Raw genomic sequence first — 19787 nt, 5'->3', positions numbered from 1 at the left:
AAAAACTCTATTAAAAACAGATTTGATAAACAAAATATCTAGAAACTATTTGACACACGCATCAGCTAATTATATTTAAATCTAATTAATTTATATTTATATCAAAAGGTGGCAAACGAGCAAACAGCCACCTGGATTCGCCGAAATAGCGAAGCGACCGTTGCCCATTGACATCCGCGAATGCAGACGCGTTGCCTACCTTTAATCAGCGGAGAAGGGGACGCACAGACAGAGAATATTTTCCCTTGCTTTGCGTCCCCTCTTCCGCCACTTTCTAAATCTATAAGGATGGGATGGGAAAGAGGACTAAAATTAGGCCTCCGGGACCACACTCATCAACGAAATGGGGAATTGGTTCCACTACACGCCTGTCTTCTGTGTGGTCGTGGTATTGCACCGGTCGACCCGGCCCATTCGTGCACCCAACAAATATTGTTGCGCGATCTACCACTATAAAATCCATCTGCCAGTGTGTAAACAAATAATAATTTAAATTTAAGTCAATAATCTTTTCTTAGCTTTCATTAGCATTTTATTCAAATGTTGGTAGCAACAACTTACCGGTTAGAGGAGATCAACGAAACTCTTACGTACCTTCTTACATACCTGTGAAAAATAGATATCCTATCTCAGTCGGACAAAAAAAACTACCGTTAAATTAAAATATGTACATCCTTGGAAACTGTTTTAATAAACAAATAGCTACTGTCTATTGTAAATGTTACACTATTTTTACTAAGATTATCTAGTTATAATGTCGAAATAAAACAGGTTTGTGAATAAAGATGTACTTTAAATTTGTTTTAATCTATTTGTTAACAGCACATGTTCTCACTAGCTAACGTATAATAAAATGTGTTGCTCTAAAGATCCATGGCTTTGTCGACAGGTGAGTGGAACCAGTTATAAAATAGTATTGCCTTTGGATTTACTCGAAAAATCATAAGTTCTTTAACAAAATCTTGTTATCTAATATATAAAATTCTCGTGTCACAGTTTTCGTTCCCGTACTCCTCCGAAACGGCTTGACCGATTCTCATGAAATTTTGTGAGCATATTCAGTAGGTCTGAGAATCGGCCAACATCTATTTTTCATAACCCCCCCCCCCATTTTTTAACTGCGCGCGGACGGAGTCGCGGGCGACAGCTAGTTGTTTTTGTATATACGTTCATATAGCACATAAACATGCCTATTTACTAACAATGGGGTCACATATTGATTGTTACTATGCTACGTACCGTTGGTTTTTAAGACCATCTCATTATCCCTGTCATTGTTTTGGTCTCAGAAACCAACGATTGGTAAAGTAAGTCTCAACAAGGAATATGCATATACTCGTGTCATATTGTGACGTCAAATGAATAGAAAATTGAGGTCTGTTAAACATATATTAAATCACATTTTTATTACGAACTAGCTTTTAACCGCGACTCCGTCCGCGCGGAGTAAAAAATAGAAAACGGGGTAAAAATTATCCTATGTCCGTTTCCTGGTTCTAAGCTACCTCCCTATCAATTTTCAGTCAAATCGATTCAGCCGTTCTTGAGTTATAAATAGTGTAACTAACACGACTTTCTTTTATATATATAGATAGATAAGATTAAGAAAATTACCACACAAATAGTTTTTAATTGAAATCTGTATTTATCTAGTAATTCTTAACAGATAAAGTTTCCAGACGCACACATTTTTAACCAAAACTTATGTAGTTGAAATCATAACACTAGGATGGTAATATTTATTTTCTTTTAACAAACTTTTGTAGCGAGGCGAATAACTTTCTACCAACCTACTTAAACATTCATTTTACTATGATAAGTAGTGGTAAAGTTTTAGTGAAATGGGGGAAAAGTAGAAGCAAAAATACCAGTAGCATAAAATTCTGAGCAAAGTTAAGAGTTGCGCCGCATACTTCCATAAGTAACTGAAACAAAAAGCATATAGGTTTAGATTTAAAGTATTCAACCCCCAAAAGTCAAAGAAAAAGTTACTTACAAGAGAACAACATCGCACAATATAAATAATACAATATTGCCGTACGCTGCCGTATAAGTTATCTAAAAAAAAACCATTGACTCTAAAAGAAAGGGATCACATTAGCTTACCTTTTAGCGTAGTGTTGACACAGCATGTTCTACTCTTCCATATAATATCAATCAGCCGTCATACCTGAATTCTTGAGGTTTACGCTAAGCGCCGTTTGCGCGCGACCACCTCAAGCCCGCTGTAAATGCTTCTTCAAGGCAAACAGTTACTCAGTAACAAAAAAAAATTCAGTCCCTTCTTAAGCATACAATTCATCCATACTTCCTTCGGTATCCTTTGTAAACCAAGCATATTCTCACATAATGCTGTTACTCACCCCAAACCGAAGGCATGACAAAAAAGATAACGTCGTAAGATAAAATCGTCACTGTCTGTAACCATCCAACGTTACACTTCAACGTTATTACTTACTAGAAGATGAAAGGGATTTGTATTTATACAAGTTTTAGGGCAATCGAAACCTAGAGTCTTGAGTTAGTGGAACGAGTACCTTCGATATTGAAGTAAAAAACTAGATTACGTACACTTCAGTGAGACAGCAATCGACAATGCAAACAGACTGTGTACATACACAAATTGAAAACATTTTCCGTACCGTAAGCAATAGCGTTGTATGTACATTGTGTTACATCGTACAGGAGAAGAAAAACATTTTTTTAAATGTACAATAACATTTTCTAATAACATCATTTTTATAGATTACGAGACTTAAAAGAGACGTACAAACGATTTATGTCGATTGTGGCTTATACAATATTTTTTTAAATTGCAGTTTAGAGACTGGATTTATTCGGCAAATAGTGTACTGTCACGTACAGTGTACAATAGTGTACACTGTATGTGAACGAATTGTTGAAGCACTCACGATATCCATTTGCCGATAGATGAGGCTAAAGGCAACGTACACAGCGACATCTGGCGCAGAATTTTGGCTAAACGCATTCTACGTAGGACCACTTTAAAATCTCTCAAAGTGATATTTAAACGTTCAATTTGATTTGCTCACACACAAAACTAAACTTTAAATTTTCGCATTAAGCTCTACTTACTAATATTATAAATGCGAATGTTTAGATGGATGGATGTTTGTTAGAAGGTATCTCCAGAACGCCTTAACGGATATAGATGAAATTAATTATGGATAAAGAATATAGTCTGAACGAACACATAGGGTAATTAAGGTTCTTTTTAATTCCGCGCAGACAGAGTCGCCAGCGACAGTTAGTAATTTCTATAAATCTAAGTACAAAAAGAAAAATAAAGCACCTAGAGAGCACATAAAAGAGAAAGGAAATTTTCAATCTCTCAGTCTCTCTCTAAGTTAATTTTATCGCACAATAATTTCCTAGTTAGTACCATAGACTTGAAATATACTTGCCGCCCATTAATTGTGATCTCCGTACAAGTTCCTTTATCACTGAGGAAAATTATGTTCTCGTTGAAGTTAAATTGGGTGCTGGGTCGTTATTCCACGCTATCTTTTAAACGAATTGAACAAAATTCTTCGTCTTATCACGCTTTAGAATTTAAATTTATTTTAACGGCATTTATAAACAACATCAAGCAAATGGAAACAAAAAATATGAATATAGCCATCCAAAATTAAAAGTCCGAAATGATGGTTCTAAGAAAATCTTCCATGACGTTTTCAAAACGTGATACGTTGATTTCGTTACATGAGAGAGACGACTAATATATCATAATTAGATGCGAAAGAGATAACGCATCCACACATTATAAGGTTTACATGTTTGAATTAAACTCTAACAATATAATTTGAGTTTCGTTTTGTTGTTATTGTTTAGTATTAACAGAGAAACAAAGCTAAAAGTAACTTTAAACTCTTTGGACTTAAATATTCAAGAGTTTAATAAATCTATATATATAAAAGAAAGTCGTGTTAGTTACACTATTTATAACTCAAGAACGGCTGAATCGATTTGACTGAAAATTGGTGGGCAGGTAGCTTAGAACCAGGAAAAGGACATAGGATAATTTTTACCCCGTTTTCTATTTTTTATTCCGCGCGGACGGAGTCGCGGGTAATAGCTAGTATATATATAAAAGAAAGTCGTGTTAGTTACACTATTTATAACTCAAGATCGGTCTAACTGATTTAGCTGAAAATTGATGGGGAGGTAGCTTAGAACTAGGAGACGGAAATAGGAACTTTTTTATCTTGTGTGCATTTTTTTTTTCCGCGCGGACGAAGTCGCGGGTAAAAGCTAGTGCTCAATAATAATAAGAGTGAAATTCAAAGTACGTATATAAAAGATTATCATTATGTCCGAGTAAATGAAGATAGAAGTTTTTAAAATATGCAACCGGTAATTATTTATACCCTCGCTATCACGGGAAAAGAAAATCAGACAACGTGAAATGCGCCAGGAAATGGAAATTCTATTTTTTGTGATCCCTTTTTACAGTATATTCAGTTCCTGGAGTTTTACTGTCTATTACTAAAAATAAGCTTTTATTATATTTTATGTTTTTGTTAATTTAAGGAACTAATCATTTAAAAAAAAGATTGTTAAGACGATTCAAACAAGCCCAAACACGATGAAGTTGTGTCGATTAATTGCAAAGTTCCTATGACCAACATCAAGCTCCATCATCAGATCAGCATCACGTCATCATAATATTGTATTATCACGCAATTTATACATGTATGAAAAATTTCAACTCAATCACTAACTCGGAAGTTTTTTAAATTTAATTTGCAATATTTGATCACAAACTGGATAGGTGAAAGTCAATTGCATTCCCACCGAAAGGCTCGAACCTATTTAAGGGGTGATTAGGTTATAGTCAACCATGGTAGCTCACTGTGGGTAGATTGACTTTACACAAATCTTTGAATTTCTTCTCAGATGATTTTTTTTTATATATCAAAAGCTGGCTAACGAGCAAACGCCCACCTGAATTCGCCTAAATAGTGAGGCGACCGTTGCCCATAGACATCCGCCAAAAGCAGATGCGTTGTCTACCTTTAATCAAAGTAGAAGGGGACGCACAGAGGATATTTCCCCTTCCTATGTCCCCTCATCCGCCAAATCCACTTTACCATCCTTTCCTAATAAGAAAAGGGTGAAAAGGGAAAGAGGATTAAAATTAGGCCTCCGGTACCAAACTCATTAGACGAAACGCGGAATTGTTTCCACTTGACGCCTGTCTTCTTTGTGGTCGTGGTATTTCATCGGTCAATCCGGCCCATTCGTGCACCCAACAAATAATGTTGTTACGGGATCTACCACTGTTAATACTTCGATATGGATAAAATACATTCATTAATAAGTCAAATAATATTAAATTTGGTTTCAACCTAAGATTATTATTTCATATTATTTACTATTGTTTTTATTCTAAGTTGATACTGTCAAGGTTTCCGGTACATAAGTTTATGTAACCTATTTGTATAACCGGACTTTCGACGCCATTCCTTTAAAAACATTTTACCGAACCCATATGTCAAAATGACGGAATTAATGGTACTAATTATAATAATGCGTGAATGAATGAATGAAATTATAAATATACAAGACTAGCTGCCGCCTGCGAATCCATCCACGCGGAAATAATAAAAAAACTTAAACGATAGCCTATGTGTTCTTCCAGACTATGTTTTAATCTATGCCAAATATCAGCATAAATATTCGTATTTATAATATTAGTAAGAAGTAAAATGTTAATAAAAAAAAAACGCTCAAGTCGTAACAAAATCATTTATGGGTCTTACACAAATATTTGTAAAAATAACTATCGTATTTTCATCGATAAAATTTTTATTTAAATTAGAACATCGACTTTATTTGATATAATTTACACCAAAATATACCTTTTTTTTCTACGCGATCAGACTTACAGGTAAAAACTAGAATAAAACAAGAAAATATAAGGACCACATACATATTTAATGTATGTGGTCCTCATATTTATGGTGGTTATTTATTCACTTAACTTATGAACCTTTTTATTTTATATACAAAACCGGGTTAACGAGTTTAATATCAAAATGAAGATAAAAAAGTAAGAACAAAGAAAGGTTTTTAGGTTAATGAATAATTATTTCGAAGTAAACATGGGTTTTTACATATTTCAGTGTCTGTTTTTTTTAAACAGAACGAAAGAAGTGTCCATATGTATTAATTTAACTCTTTTCAAATGTCTTGACCGCCCAGTCATCGGCGTGTTACGCAGTGCAATCCAGCCTCCCGTGACTCCACGCACTAAAATTGTGTAATGTGTAGCGACTTGCTTTAAGTTAAGAGCCAGCAAAATATTTGAAAACAACTATATCAAATCAATGCACTGTATTTCTCATGTAGCACTAACTGAAGTGACGATCTCTCATTCGATCTCCATTAAGCGCTTTAATTATCCCTTACGTTTCTGAGTATATATTAAACATAACATATACATGATGTTCCATTTTAAGTATGGAACAAAGACGTTGTGGTCGAGGACCTTCACGTGCAGTAATTTTTAACACTCCTAAAGTAACTTTCTTCTTCTCACAATTAGAGAAAAGCTTCAGCTAAAAATTGCCAGTATCAATTATTGGAACGAAGTTCCTTATCGCGCGTTGTGAAAAGGGGCTAGACGGAAAAAATTCTTACGAAAAGTTGTCACGACACTTTTTGCTATAGCTGAGCGCTACTTCACCATGGCAACGACGTGACAATATATAACGAAAATTCATAGAAATAAAATGTACTTCTTGTGAAGACTTAAGTTTTTTATTAATAGAATAAACATTGGTTCCTTCACTAATTAATAGAAAGGAACTTCGTTCCATCCGGGTGTCCCTTGACACCTCTCAAGTTTTTTTTTTGTTTTTGTTTTTACCCGATTAAGAAGACATTGTTCGTATGTTGATAATAAATGCATAAGAAAATCATCCATGTATTTAGATAATGGAAACTTACTTAGATTAAAACTATGTCTAGAAAACACATAGTAATTGGTGGGATATTATATACGATATTTTATTGCACACTTAGTACCTTTAATTCAATATTATTTTTAACCGTGGAGTTCCACTGCTGGAAATTGTATCTTACTAATATTATAAATGCGAATGTATATAATTTAGATAGATGGATGTTTGTTTGAAGGTATCTCCGGGACGGCTGAACGGATTTTGATGAAATTTGACACTGGAAGAACACATAGGCTACTTATTAAGTTTTTTTTAATTCCACGCGGACAGGGTCGCAGGCGACAACTAGTAATACATATTTTTTCAATTCCTGCTATTGGCTTGCTCATTTTCATACTTGTTTTGTTAAAATACATATATTGTATATTATATCTTGTAAAAATCTAGTAAACTAAATTAGACCCATTTCCCGTTGTATACACCTTTAGCCCTAATGACAGTGTTATTTTTAAATTTAGCGTCATTGTAAATTCAATATGGCCGGCGCTACAAAATTGTGGATGACATATGTTTTTTTTTATACCAAAAGGTGGCAAACGAGCAATCGACCACCTGAATTCGCCGAAATAGCGAGGCGATCATTGCCCATAGACATGCGCAAATTCAGATGCGTTGCCTACCTTTAATCAACGGAGAAGAGGACGCACAGAAAGAGGATATTTCTCCTTCCTATGCGTTCCCTCTTCCGCCAAATCCACTTCCCCGTCCCATCCTTTCCTAATAACAAATAGTTGGGAAGGGAAAGAGGACTAGGAGGGAATTAGGACTCCGGCACCACACTCATCAGTTTAAGGCGGAATTACTTCCACTTCACGCCTGTCTTCTGTGTGGTCGTGGTATTTAACCGGTCGACTCGGCCCATTCGTGCACCCAAAAAATATTATTGTTGCGGGATCTACCACTGTTATATGTTTATACAACTACTCCACCATTGGTATCAAATAAAAAAAAAACAAATAGAACACCGTAAAATTCATTTCAAAATATTAACTAAAAATTAATTGATAAAAGTATATGGTTAATATTTGTTTTAAATATAATAAAATAATGCTACAACAGTGGAAATCGACAGTTATATAGTCGACTAAACGTGTTTGAAACCTGTAAGTAAATTGTATACAAATAACAAGTGTTTATCTCGTAAGCTTGCAGTTTATTAAGAAGCTTAACATGAGTCGGATCGTCGACAAATTTTGGTTACGACAGGTACGAAAGTGTTTTATATAATGTTACCTTAGAATTCATCTGCAGTGAATTTTTTAATATATAACTAGTAGTCGCCCATTGTACGAAATTCGACTATAATTCATAATAAAGAGAGTATTTTTGATTAAAAAAAATAGCTTACTACGCTTCCCCATAAAAAAAAACTTATCTGTGTCAAATTTCAAGTCCATCAGTTCTCACAATTTCCTTAAAAAATGGATATAAAGTTTTGGCTTCAGGTATGTAAGGGATACATACTGTATGTACTATAACAAGTGTCACTACAGTTAAAAGCCACTGCCATATTTTAATTTCGTTTTGAAGTGTGTTTGTGCTATTGATTTGTTCAGGTAAGGTAAAATATATTTCTAATTCTAACGACCAATTTCAAATCTTTCAAGATTATGTATCGGTTAAAAAAATATATAACATGAAATAAAATAAAGTTAAGAATTATTAATTAATAATATAAATAAACGTTTAAACAATTAAATTATAAAAACTTAAGTTAAATATCATCAGCTCACTATACGTCCCCACTGAGGGGCTCGGAACCTACCCCAAGTTAGGGGTGACTAGGCCATAGTCAACCACGCTGGCCCAGTGCAGGTTGGTTAACTTGACAAATATCATTGAATTTCTTCTTAGATATTGTTGCAGGTTGCATCACGATATTTTCCTTTACCTTAAGAACGTCGCGTCGGATAAATGTACATATGTAAATCGAAAATCACGTTGGTACATGGCAGGAACCCACGACCTGCAGATTGCAAGTCAAGTGTTAACTCCTGAGCCACCGATGCTCCAAGTTATATTTAATATTTGAGAAATATAAAAATACACATGGTTTCCATCTCTAGTTATTCGATGTTTTCGCACGATAACAAAAGAATGTATTTGTTTCAGTATTTCGATCGTAGTAACCAACGGTTATTTAAATCAAAGTAAAAAAAAATATTTGATAAATAATTCATTGTGTAAAGAATCAAAACTTGTTCCTTATAAAAACACAGAGATAAAAACTATCAAAATGACCAACTAATAAAATAATTATATTAAAAATTTGCAATTATAATTAGGAAACAAAATATATGTTTATACATTTAAATACTAGGCTTACAGGTATGTATAAACCAGCACATACCCTTATAAGGAAAGGATAAGTGATAAATTTAACGAAGGAGGGGACACGTAGAAGGGGAAATATTATTCTTCTTTGTGTCCCCTCCTCCGTCGGTAAATGGTAGGTAACACATCGCAATATAAAAATAAAAAATAATCCAATATCTATGTTATTGCCTTGAGTTCATCTCGACTAAGTACAAGGATGAGGCAAATAACGAACAATTACGATAAAGGATTAAAGGTTAAGATTAAGATAAATCATTAAAGGTTATTATAAGTGAATTAATTATCACCAGGGGGCGTTAAATAGATGTCTCATTTGTTTATAAGGATACTATATAAGTTACCACCAGTCTTCACATCTGATATATTTTCTATTTGCACAATTAAAGACGACAAAGACCTTTTATTTACTAATCCACTAACCGCACGTATACTCGTCCCTTTAAAAAATAGTGTTAAATGCAAAACAACTAAAAAGGTTATCACGCACTTATCAGCACCACACCCAGCGTCCCGTAATCACCTCGTTTGTGCCATCGCAGAAGTGTTTATACTTAAATGTGTGTTAGCCTTAAATAATCTACATACATAAATTTGTAGAGAAATACAAAGGATTATTTGTGTATGTTACAGATATTTGTTCTGATAGTGGCATGTCTGCACTCGCTGTCCGCGGGCGTGATGGTCGCCTTTCCATCAGTCTTGAATCCCGCTCTTCTATCACCTAACAGTACCGACATCACTGCTGATAGGAACCAAGCTTCATGGATTGGTACGTAATGCAACAATACTGTACTTTAACAATCTGGGAAGAATACGAATTAAAATACACCCTATTCCTCTAACGGTGTCAAGAGCGGATAACAAATAATAGAACAGAAAGACTTGCCTATATGTCTGCTAGATCCATAAGTTAATCTTAAACATTTTTATAGTCGACAACATAGTTATTTACTTAACAGTCTATACTATTAGTCACTAGTTTCTGTTATAAGTGTTTTAAAGTGACACAGTATTTTCGAAGCCTTACTATAAAAATCCTGTTTTTACTTTAAAGGTTAAGATTAAATTAAAAGTACACTAGTTGTTAGATATCTTGGCGGCTCTTAACTTCGCACAATTTATAGTATATCAGTGGCGCAACGGTATGCGAGGGAGGGCACTGTCTAGAGCACCGATGATCTTGAGCCACCAGACATAGAAAATCACTTATCTATCCAACCTATATGAAATTAAAAAAAAAAATATTAGGTCCTTACATATGAAATTGGCGTTTTTCGTACTGGCCACTTTAATCACGAATTTCTCCTCTTTGGTAAGGAATTCCAAATTAAAATTTTTACAGCTATAGACTCATGTATTTGTGGTTCGATGACCGTCATTCATTTGTTTTTTTCTTCTGTTTTTTTCTGTTTGCGTCACTCATTTTACAAAATGGAAAACTTAAAATATCGCATTATTTACGAGTACGAGTTCCGCCGTGGCACTAGTGCTGCGGAAACGACTCGAAGGGTGAATGATGTGTATGGCGGTCGTGTTGCAAAAGAAAACAAAGTTCGTTTTTGGTTCCAACGTTTTCGTTCTGGAAATTTCGATCTGCAGAACAAGCCCCGTGGACGGCCTGAGACCCAAGTTGATAATGAAGAGTTGAAGGCTATTGTGGAAGCGGATCCATCGCAAACCACGTCCGAGTTAGCTGCAGGCTGCGATGTTAGTGATAAAACTGTTTTAATACACTTGAAGCAAATTGGGAAGATTAAAAAGCTTGAAAGGTGGGTACCTCACGAATTGACTGAAGCAAACCGGCAAACGCGCGTCGACTGTTGCGTTACATTATTAAACCGGCACAATAATGAAGGTATTTTAAACCGAATCATTACCTGTGATGAAAAATGTGTTCTTTACGATAATCGGAAGCGCTCAGCGCAATGGTTGGATCCTGGCCGGCCAGCCAAATCCTGCCCCAAGCGAAAATTAACCCCAAAAAAGTTACTTGTAAGCGTTTGGTGGACTAGTGCCGGTATTGTTCATTACAGTTTTCTCAAATCTGGCCAGACTATTACGGCTGATGTCTATTGTCAGCAATTGCAAACCATGATGGAAAAGCTAGCGGCTAAACAACCTAGGCTGGTCAATCGCTCCACGCCACTGCTGCTTCACGACAACGCTAGACCACACACTGCGCAACAGACGGCTACTAAATTACAAGAGCTTCAATTGGAAAGTCTAAGACATCCTCCGTACTCCCCGGACCTTGCTCCAACAGATTACCATTTTTTTCGAGATTTGGATAACTTCTTGCAAGGGAAAAAATTCAACTCCGATGGGGCAGTTCAAATCGCCTTCAAAGATTTTATTGATTCCCGTCCGACTGGTTTTTTTAGTAAAGGGATCAATGGACTACCTATGAGATGGCAAAAGTGCATAGAAAATAATGGTTCATACTTTGATTAATTAAATATATTATATTAAAAAATATTCGACTTTTTGTTCCTCCCATACAAAACGCCAATTTCATATGTAAGGACCTAATATTTTAAACCGAAATATAAAATTACTATTTTTTATATATTACAAGGTGGCAAACGAGTAAGCGGCCACATGAATTCGCCGAAATCGTAAAGCGACCGCTGCCCATAGACATTCGTAATTGCAGGTAGCACAAAAAGAGAATATTTAACCTTCCTATGCATCTTCTCCTCCATCAAATGCACCTCCTCCTCCCATCCTTTCCTTATAAGAAAAGGGGTGGGAAGGGACAGATGCCTCAATATAAAATAATTACAAATTGGCAGCAACAAGTAACAGAATATTCTCTTTTTCAGCATCAATAAATGGAATCAGTGGCATCGTGGGTTTCTTCATATTGTCACCGATATTTCAAAGCTTCGGTCGCAAAGCTGTCAACATAACATTGAACGTCGTTATGTTCGTTGGATGGATAACATTAGCCACTGCAAGCAATGTCACTATGCTATTCATCGCTAGAGCTATCCAAGGGTTAACTGTTGGCGGTGTTTTTATAGCCGCTGTCACATTATCAGAATATTCAACACCAAGAAGAAGAGGATACTTCATGACTTTAAAAAAAATATCCATAGGCCTAGGGTCATTGACTTGCCATACTTTAGCACTCATCTGTACTTGGAGACAAATAGCCGGTATTTGTATAATACCAATAAGTCTAGCTATACTGTTTATATTATTTTGGCCTGAAAGTCCATCGTATCTTGCAATGAAAGGACGTTTCGATGAATGCGCGAAGGCATTTATATGGTTAAATGGGAACTCACTTGAAAGTAAAATGGAATTAAAGGAATTGATTAACGCACAAACGGAGCAACACGAATTGAAAAAGAAAACCGAAAACCTTTCACAGATTAAGAAGTTTTTTAGACAACTTAATAATAGAGAGATGCTGAAAGCTTGTTTTATCGTTGCATTGGTAACTTTGTGCATTGATGCTTGTGGTAGATATTTTCTGCTGGCATATTTAACTCAGATATTAGAAGAAATAACCGGTAGTAATTCTGTAGCTATGTACGGTTCTATAGTTTCTGATTTATTGTTAATATCTGCTTTAGCAGTATCATGTTTAGTTATAAGATTGTTTGATAGACGGACTTTATTATTTGGTTTAGGTTCAGTTACTATAATGTTGATGTTTATTATAAGTATAGCAGTGTTTACTAAATCTAATTACGGTTTTCTATCAACAGTAACTTGGTTAATTCCTTGTCTAATTTTGTTACATTCTTTCATAGCTAGTGTTGGTATTATTCCAGTTGCATTTACCATATCATCTGAAGTGTTTCCTTTAGAACATAGAGGCTTATGTTCTTGTATCTCAGGCGTAGCATTTACTATATTCTACGCTGCTACTTTAAAATTAACACCTTTAATGATAGAACATACTGGTGTATCAGGTACTTACACAATTTATGCACTAATTGTAACATTTTGTTTAGCTATTTTATTTGTTATTTTACCAGAAACGAAAGATAAGACTTTACAACAAATTGAAAACGAAATGAAAGGTAAATCAGATAGGAATAGTCGATTGCTTACTAATTAACAGATAAACATTTTATTTGAACACATTTAGCATAAAGTTATTTAATTTCTTACATATAAAATTCTCGTGTCACGAGGTTCGAACTTGAACTCCTCCGAAACGGCTTGACCGATTCGCATGAAATTTTGTGAGCATATTCAGTATTCTGAGAATCGGCCAACATCTATTTTTCATAACCCCCCCCCATTTAGTTTTTTTTTTAACTGCGCGCAGACGGAGTCGGGGCGACAGCTAGTATTTTTATAAGAACAATATATAATATGATAAATAAAACAGTATAAGTTAGACATTATAAAAGTATAATTAGTCAACTTTTTTATTATTTAACATGATTGATATTTATGCTTGTTCAAAAAAAAAATGATGATATCATCGGCTTATTAAATGTCACACAGCCTGTCCTAAGTTAGGTATGACTAGGCTAGGCGACCACGCTGGCCAAATGCGAGTTGGTTGCCTTTACACATATCTATGAATTTCTTTCGCAGATATGCGCATATTGCATTACCGTTTTCCTTTACTTTAGAGACATCGGATAAATGTACATATGTAAATTAAAATAGACCATTGTTAAATACAAATTATCTTAAAATGTGTAACAATAATTATGTGTTTAGGATAAGTTAGTAGATCTTTAAATAATTATTAATTTATTAAAATTGTAACCATTAAAATAAAAAACCTTTTTTGTATCTTGTAGGCGAATAGGATTTAAAACAACTTGCCATTTATTTCATTCGTCTTGAATAATAATTCCAAACGAGTGGTTTACAAGAAAAAAATGTTAAGAAGTCTGCGATTTACTTATTGAAATTACAAATCAAGATATATCTTGTTTTAGAATTAATTTAGCATAAATTTAAAAACAGGTAAAATGCCTTAGTATTTACTCTATAAATTATTCAATCAACATATTTAATAACTACGTGGGTTTCCACGACTAAAACAAATGTATAAAAATATTACGTTACTTAACGAAGAATAAAATAATAATACCCTGGGTGGCCCTTTGTAACGTACTCAAAAGGACTATTTTTTCGCAATATGGTGGAGGTTTTTTATTTCTGGTCAATATGTTTTTATACAAATATTCACACAGCGACATCTCTTGGTTAACTATTTAAAACATGACAATCCATTTAAAAACACTGACAACATATCCGCTGACAGTTTGGAAATGACAGCTTTCCTTAGTTCTAATTTAGCGCCAGTTACTGTCATTGTTGTCTAATTCTATTTGTTACTAGCTGTTGCCCGCGTCTCCGTCCGCGCGCAAATAAAAAAAAACTAAATGACCTACTGAATATGCTCACAAAATTTCATGAGAATCGGTCAAGCCGTTTCGGAGAAGTTTAAAAACAAACACCGCGACACGAGAATTTTATATATTAGATTAGTTCCAAATACCAAGACCGCTATCGTCAGGGCCGAAATAGCGGAAATGAAATAGGCACAAAATACCACGGTTTCTAGCCTCTCCAGTAGAACAGATGTTAGTGGCTACAAAGGAGATAGAATACTAACATCAAAGAAACTCATCTTGCAGTCATTTATTAAACAGAGAAGTGAATATTTTTCCTTTCTTAATATCTTGGTATTGTACCTGGGACTTGCAGTATTTTAATCGTTCTTGGTTGTTTTGTATTTTCTTTCGCAACTACCCGTCTTTACTTCAGAACGATGAATGTTTAAATATGTTGGTTGAAAAGTTACTCGACTTGCAAAAACTGTTGATGCAATGCAAATGAAACACGAGAAAACAACAATTGAAATTGTTATTATTTATTTATTCCTCAAATGTTATGATTCCCTGGTACTGCGGTTTGTTCAAATTTTCCACTCCCAAAGACATATATTTAAAAAACAAATAAAAAAATACCTGATTGCCTTTGTTTCGAACTCGTTTTTGTCTTATTGAAATTTTATAGCCTTTGGATGTAGGCTATAAAAGTCTCAACAAGAATACTTAATATAGTGGATATCATATTTTGTATGCTTATGTAAGGTATAATATATATAATACTAGCTTTACCGAAGACTCCGTCCGCGCGAAATAATAAATAGAAAACGGGGTAAAAATTATCCTATGTCCGTTTCCTGGTTCTAAGCTACCTTCCCACCAATTTTCAGTCAAATCGATTCAGCCGTTCTTGAGTTATAAATAGTGTAACTAACACGACTTTCTTTTATATATATATATAGACTAGCTTTTACCCGCGACTCCGTCCGCGCGGAATAAAACAAAAAAAAAAACCGGGTAAAAATTATCCTATGTCCTATTCCTGGTTCTAAGCTACCAGCTCACCAATTTTCAGTCAAATCGATTGAACCGTTCTTGAGTTATAAATGGTGTAACTAACACAACTTTCTTTTATATATATAGATATAGATATAGATGTAAGATATAAGTGAAAGAACTCAGTGGAAGAATATGAATCGATAGTCACCTCACTCTTCAATTTATTAGGGCTCCAGTCGGTCAGACCAGAACAAACGATCGATCTGGGGAACGAAAACTGGTGCGCCCTTACGTGAGTGTAATAAGGACGAGATGATAATTGATAGAATAAACGTTTATTGCCACACAAAAGAAAGTTATGAACTAATATTAAAACAAAAAAAAGTTAATAGATGTATTTATTACGAGGCTGCGGTGTAAACGCTGACTCATTTATAAAACTGTCACATGCCGCGAGTTAAAACCTTAATTCGTTTTCGCCCATTTCCCTCGTTCGCTGCGACAGACTGAAAATTGTTTAACTCGATTCATTAGACCTCGTCGCTTATCAAATGTAAGACACGTACCATTTAAAATAACTAAGTTTGACCGTTTGATATGATTTTTTGGTATTAAAAGATTTAAAGTGCATTTCCACTACACATTTTGTAAAATTGTAAATCGTAATGCCAAGTGTGATGTAGCAAGTAATTTTGGACTAAAACTGGTGTCTACTGCGAGTTTTTTCACTCAGTTTACCAACACAACAATTTTTTGTATGAAATTTTGACGGTGTTCGATTGCCGCGTTAGGTAGTCAAAATTGACTTGCCAGACTCTCAATCATACTAATGTTATAAATGAATGTTTAGATGGATGGATGAATGGATGTTTGTTTAAAGGTATCTCCAGAACAGCTGAATGGATATCGATAAAATCTATCTATATATATAAAAGAAAGTCGTGTTAGTTACGCTATTTATAACTCAAGAACGGCTGAATCGATTTAACTGAAAATTGGTGGGCAGGTAGCTTAGAACCAGGAAACGGACATAGGATTTTTACCCCGTTTTCTATTTTTTATTCCGCGCGGACGGAATCGCGGGTAAAAGCTAGTTTTTCATAGATGTAGAACATAGTATGGAAGAACACATAGGCTACTTATTATGTAGTTACAGTTACAGTTGTTTTTATTCCATGCGGACAGATTTGCGGACGACAACTAGTATTATGATAAAAGTATAAACGATAGCGATGATTTAAAAAAGAGTATTATCTAATCAACTATATTTAATTTTATATCCAAATTATTGCAGTAGAAATATTTTATAATTTAAATTAGTTAATCTTTTTTCGCTATATCAATCTAGATTAAAGTCAATTGACATTTCAAATGTCACAGACATCGCAATGTCAGTTAAGTAGTACTCTACCACGTTAAAGCGCTGCACTTCAATCACTTAAGTCGTGCTAAATGCAGCGCAGCACATAAATATTACATTGTCTCCATCGAGGTGACACTTGCACAGTAAAAATTAAATTAAATTTTCACGTTGTATTCTTTTGTATTAATATTATAAATACATAATTGGATGGATTGCGCGAAAATTTAAACGATTAAGAACATAGTGATGTTTGAGATGACGGAAGATAAATCAATCTAGGGGACAAAAACTGGTGCACTAACCCTTTATGAGTGGAATAAGGACATGGAGATGATGATTAACTGCATAACTGGATTGTGGATCAAAGGGAAGTAGGATAAATTGGTTGTTGCCTGTCATCCATCCTTTCCCTTTAGATTAAACGCATCTGTAGTTTTATAAGTTATTTTGGATGTTATTGGGCAGTGGTTACTTCTCTATTTCAGCAATTTCAAGTATCCTCTCGTTAAAAAAAACTCAAGTTTTATTTTATAAAATTACCATGAGTTGTTACTAAATCCGCCAGTTCATATGTAATCAACTATATCTGGACTATTGAAAAGGTACTCTAATTATCTCGTGTCATTTAATATCCGTTGTCAATCGAATATAGCATTATTATAAAAAGGGGGCGTAGATAGATCACATTATCATACAGACGTCAATCATCAACACCATGTTGTCAGACATAGTCGCGTTATCTTTCGTATGGTTATTTCTTTTTGTAACTTCATTAAGAAGTCAGTCATGTGTTATTGATAATCGTTCACTAAGCACCGCCTGGGAACAGAAGCTTCGAGAAGAATTGATGTCTTGCGATAGCAGATACCAACCACCAAGTATCAATGAAACAGTTGTAAAAATCAGTTTCACATTAAAATCCTTCTACTTCGAAAACGACGAAGAAATATTCACGATCAGTAGCTGGGTATTTTTAAACTGGGATGATTTAAGACTCACGTGGAATCCGGACCACTATGATGGAATAAACGAAGTCATCCTTTCTAGTATGAAGATTTGGACGCCGAAGTTATCTCACTACAGTTCAAGTGGTGAGGATGAATTTGACTATATAATGAGTGGATGTCGTATCACAGCCAAGGGACGTGTTACATGTATACCTAGAGTAGTCCATCAGACTGTGTGCAGTACAAAATTGACAAATTGGCCGTACGACACGCAAAATTGCACCTTCGAATTCGGATCGAAACCAGGATTCGATCGTGCTAAATTTGTTTTAGGTTCTCCTAGAGGTATCAAAATGTTTGGTGCTGAATACGGCCCTGGATGGACTATTGTTGATTTTTCAAAAAGTGAAAGTAATGACTCGAAATCGGTAAAATTTTCTTTCAACTTCATCGTACAACGTGAAGGGGTCGGATTAGCAGCTCTCGTTATAGTACCATCTTTAATCTTATCCTTAATAACTGTGATGTCCATGACATTAAATGTTGAAGACAAAATACGTTTAGGTATGCTGTGTTTTGGCTTGTTAGGTCAATTTATATTTTTACAAGAGATCAATTCTGACTTGCCTAAACATAGCGCGGATACTCCAACAGTACTTTTATACTTGCGTTCGTCGATTGTTTTAACCTTATTATCTATCGGAATAACTTTTGTTTTGACTCATTTATATACAAGGTGTAAACCACCCCCAAATTTTATATTGACATTTAATGAAAAAGTTTTCGAATCATACGCAAGATATATTATTTGGCCTAAATGGAATACGACTGGGGAAAATAAAATTGGTGATGATGTTAATAAAATTTTAACAGCATGGATTGATTTTGCTAGTATTATCAATTTCGTTTCTATGTCAATTATTGCTCTAACATATATCGTAATGTATACTATTTACATACCTAAGAAGCCTGATTTCTAAGTTTTAAAATTAATCTATATGACTTAAAATACTGTTAGACATTGTTTAGCTAAACACATGTTTTAACCCTTTGACTACCGCTGATTGAAAGAAAGAAAGAAAAAAGAAAACAACGAGGTTATATGTTTCACCATAAATGTGTATGATCACAATACTTTCGATATAAGTACTTCATTATTTATTGGTAAAGATCGTATTTCGGAATTCTATTTAGGTACTCGTATAATAATGTTTCAATAACCATGATTTGTCAAAAATCCGCGACTGACGCTATAAAATGGTTGACGTATGTTTAAACTAAAATGTATTTGAAACACTAAGTTTTTTTATGGTAATGATCAATTTATTTAAGAGTTATATAAATGTTAAATTGTATTTCATGAATACATGAAAAATTTGTTAATTTTGTTTTATTTCTCTACTGAAAGGTTCAAAAAAACTTTTTTAAATATAAAGCTTGATAGCATTTAATTTTAAATCGAATAACATTTTATTCGTATTTTTTCCAGTGTCAAAGATACAATCTTGGTTAATAAAGATTTCTTACTGATGACGTTTTTCTCAAGAATAAATACCCCATTTTACTATATCTTGTAACTTCCCAAGATTTACCGCAGTGTCTCAAGACGAAAGTCTTTGACCAGTGTGTGTTGCCAGCGATGACTTACGGTATTGAGACGTGGCCCCTCACTGCGGGCATCATTAGGCGGCTCAAAGTCACTCAAAGGGCAATGGAGAGGGCAATGCTCGGAGTCTCTCTGCGAGATCGCGTCAGAAATGATGCGATCCGCAGCAGAACCAAAGTAACCGACATTGCCCGAAGAATTGCAAACCTTAAGTGGCGATGGGCTGGCCACATTGCC

At 34.5% G+C, this 19787-nt stretch overlaps 2 protein-coding genes across 2 annotated transcripts; both read left to right on the top strand.

The window, feature by feature from the left end:
• The first annotated feature begins 808 nt into the window (after positions 1-808).
• Positions 809-13459, top strand: LOC106716789 (monosaccharide-sensing protein 1). Its single transcript, XM_014510406.2, has 3 exons — positions 809-889; positions 9954-10092; positions 12146-13459. Exons 1-3 carry the CDS (start codon positions 854-856, stop codon positions 13393-13395), a joined length of 1425 nt encoding a protein of 474 aa, XP_014365892.2. The 5' UTR covers positions 809-853; the 3' UTR covers positions 13396-13459.
• A 4121-nt stretch (positions 13460-17580) lies between these two features.
• LOC106716766 (neuronal acetylcholine receptor subunit beta-2) lies at positions 17581-19044 on the top strand. Its single transcript, XM_014510358.2, has one exon. The coding sequence runs from the start codon at positions 17713-17715 to the stop codon at positions 18922-18924; it is 1212 nt and encodes a 403-aa protein (XP_014365844.2). The 5' UTR covers positions 17581-17712; the 3' UTR covers positions 18925-19044.
• The last annotated feature ends 743 nt before the right edge of the window (positions 19045-19787 follow it).

Source organism: Papilio machaon, chromosome 23 (assembly GCF_912999745.1).
Source record: "Papilio machaon chromosome 23, ilPapMach1.1, whole genome shotgun sequence".
In the NCBI taxonomy this organism is placed as follows: Eukaryota; Metazoa; Arthropoda; class Insecta; order Lepidoptera; family Papilionidae; genus Papilio; species Papilio machaon.
Note: the sequence above shows the minus strand (reverse complement) of the source record. Positions and strands in the feature narration are given on the sequence as shown.

Bases quoted from the DNA above. Each gene is read 5' to 3' on its own strand.
- LOC106716789 (XM_014510406.2), top strand. From the start codon at position 854: ATGTGTTGCTCTAAAGATCCATGGCTTTGTCGACAG. The intron at 890-9,953 runs GTGAGTGGAACC...TGTATGTTACAG, and splicing joins ATCCATGGCTTTGTCGACAG to ATATTTGTTCTGATAGTGGC. The intron at 10,093-12,145 runs GTACGTAATGCA...TCTCTTTTTCAG, and splicing joins GAACCAAGCTTCATGGATTG to CATCAATAAATGGAATCAGT.
- LOC106716766 (XM_014510358.2), top strand. From the start codon at position 17,713: ATGTTGTCAGACATAGTCGCGTTATCTTTCGTATGGTTATTTCTTTTT.